Below are 2,604 nucleotides of genomic sequence, written 5' to 3'. Positions count from 1 at the left end.
GTAAGAGACGGGGTTTCACCATGTTGACCAGGATGGTCTCGATCTCTTGACCTCATGATCCACCCGCCTCGGCCTCCCACAGTGCTGGGATTACAGGCTTGAGCCACCGCGCCCGGTGAGCCTTGTCATTTCTACCACCAAAACACAGCTGGAGTGGCTTCACTTCTCTCCATCACGCCTAGTGTACGCCCCAGCTCTCCCTGGGCCACTGTAGTGGCCTCCCTCCTGTCTTCCTGCTTCTGTTGCCATCCATGCTTCACACAGCAGCCAGGTGCACAGTGCACTCCATATGTAAATAGGATTATGTGGGCCCATGTAAACTCCCCACGTGTAACATTACTTATCTATGGCCTTCTAGGTCTTGGGTGATCTGGCACCTGCTGATCTCTCCCATTTCCCTTCTTTGACTTTCTCCTCTCTCATCCATGCTTTGCTCCTTCCCAGACCTCAAACACTCCAAGCTTGGTACAGAGCCTTTCTACAGGTTGTTCCCTGCCCTGCGGTCCTGTTCTTCTCTGTCCCCATCAGGTGGGCCTCCCTTCCTTTGAGCCTCAGCCTTAGTGCTGGTTCCTCAGGGGAGGACTCCTCTACCCAAAACCCTGTTTGTACCCCCTTTTGTGTTTACATAGTTCTTTGTTTACATGTTTGTTGCCAGTGTTTCTTCACTAGCTTGTGAGCTCCACGAAGGCAAGCAGCTTGCCTCTGTTGCTCACCACTGTATCAACATCACACTCAATAAATACTCGGATGAATGAATGTTGTCTGGAATTATAGAAAGGGGTGTTTTGGAGAAGATGCCTTTCTGAGAAGGAAGAGCAAATATTGGCCAGGCAGAGGGAGGTGTTCACTCCAGGAATTGGGAAGCAGTGGCACCTGCTGGTCACATTCTGATCTTTGCCCCATTGTCTCCAATTATAGGTGAGAGTCTGGTTCCAGAACCGCAGGGTGAAGTATCAGAAGCAACAAAAGCTGAGGGCAGCAAAAGCTGCTGCTGAGGCTGCCTCCCTGGATGAGCCTTCGAGCAGCTCCAGTGCCAGCATCCAGAGTGATGATGCTGAGTCAGGAGTGGACAGCTGAGGACTGGGACAGAGGCCCTGGCCAGGCTGCCTGGCTAGTTGCGCCTGAGCTCTCTGCCTCAAACCTCAACAAACAGCCTCCTCAACCAGAGGAATCTAAGCTGTCAAGTAAGGACCCCCTTTTTTATATATCCATACCCCTAGAAACTGGAATAATAAAATGATTGGAGGTACAGACTTTGGTCTTCACCTATGTCCTTGTCCAATCTATGGAACTTCTGAGTCTTTTTTCTTTATCTGTATAATGGGTGTGTTCATAACTTAAACCACCCAGGGGTGAGATGATGTCTGTAAAGCAATAATGTGCCATGCACAGTGTAAAGTGTGTACTGCTAAGGCTTGTAGGCCCCTGAGTAGAGACCAGTTGGAAAAAACAGTGTTTCTTCTGCTGTCACCCCATAACAATCAACACAAAAGACTTGTGACCAAATGTATAGAGGTTTTCCCCAACATTCCAACCTCTAATTCAGTCAATTCTGACATGATCTACCTGCAGGTAGTGTCTGACCCCACAGGTCGAGGGCTCATTTCACAAAGCAGCCCCTCACTTTTGATGCCAATCGCAAGCCCCAGGTTTTACCTGTACTTCTGACTAACCCGCTATAAAGTAGGGTTCTCATGACCCCTTCCTTGGGTTTGGTTAATTTGCTAAAGTGTCTCACGGAACTCCAAGAAACACTTTTACTGGCTTAATATTATAAACATAGAGATGAAGAGATGCGTAGGGTGAGATGCAGAGGAATGAGTGGGGAGCTTCCATGCCTTCCCCAAGCACTCAGTTCTCCAGGAACCTCCATATGTGCAGTTATCTGGAAGCTCACTAAACCCTGCCTTTTTTTCTTTCTTTTTTTTTATGGAGTCTTAAGGGCTACCAGTTACCAGTCAACTCATTAGCATATGAAAAGACATCACTTCAGAGATTCTTGAGATTTTAGGAGTTCTGTGCCAGGAAATTGAGATGAAGACCAAATATATATTTCATAATATCACAGCTTCTGTCACTTCAGGGATTGGTACCTGTACCAGCAATTAATATTTTCCTGGCCTAGCTGTGGAGAAGTAACCTCCTTGAAAAAGCATCTGGGCATAGAAGACTCTTCTCCATCAGATGGAGTTGAGAGCAAAGAGGAGAAGGTAGACTGTTTAACCCACTTTACAAAGTTTCCCGTTTTCTTGTTTTGTCTGAACTGTTACCATCCTCAGGAGAAGCTCAGGCCCAGCTGCCAAAACAAGGTCTTGCTCTGTTGCCCAGACTGGAGGACTGGAATTCAGTGGCGCTATCATAGCTCACTGCAGCCTCAACCTCCTGGGCTCAAGTGATCCTCCTACCTTAGCCTCCTGAGCAGCTGGGACTACAGGCGTGTGCCACTATACTTGGCTAGTTTTTAAAATTTTTGTAGAAACGATGTCCCGGCCAGGCGCGGTGGCTCAAGCCTGTAATCCCAGCACTTTGGGAGGCCGAGGCGGGTGGATCACGAGGTCAAGAGATCGAGACCATCCTGGTCAACATGGTGAAACCCCGTCTCTA

General features: G+C 48.3%; 1 protein-coding gene across 1 annotated transcript in view; it reads left to right on the top strand.

The window, feature by feature from the left end:
- NOTO (notochord homeobox) overlaps positions 1-1,500 on the top strand; it is an 8,940-nt gene extending 7,440 nt beyond the window's left edge. Inside the window, exon 3 of the mRNA XM_017521950.2 lies at positions 919-1,500. Within this exon, the coding sequence (XP_017377439.1) occupies positions 919-1,077 (159 nt within the window). The 3' untranslated portion in view covers positions 1,078-1,500. The remainder of the gene's footprint in view (positions 1-918) is intronic.
- Positions 1,501-2,604: the final 1,104 nt, after the last annotated feature.

Source organism: Cebus imitator, unplaced genomic scaffold (assembly GCF_001604975.1).
Source record: "Cebus imitator isolate Cc_AM_T3 unplaced genomic scaffold, Cebus_imitator-1.0 Scaffold23, whole genome shotgun sequence".
Taxonomy (NCBI): Eukaryota; Metazoa; Chordata; class Mammalia; order Primates; family Cebidae; genus Cebus; species Cebus imitator.
This window is presented reverse-complemented; position numbering and strand designations above follow the sequence as displayed.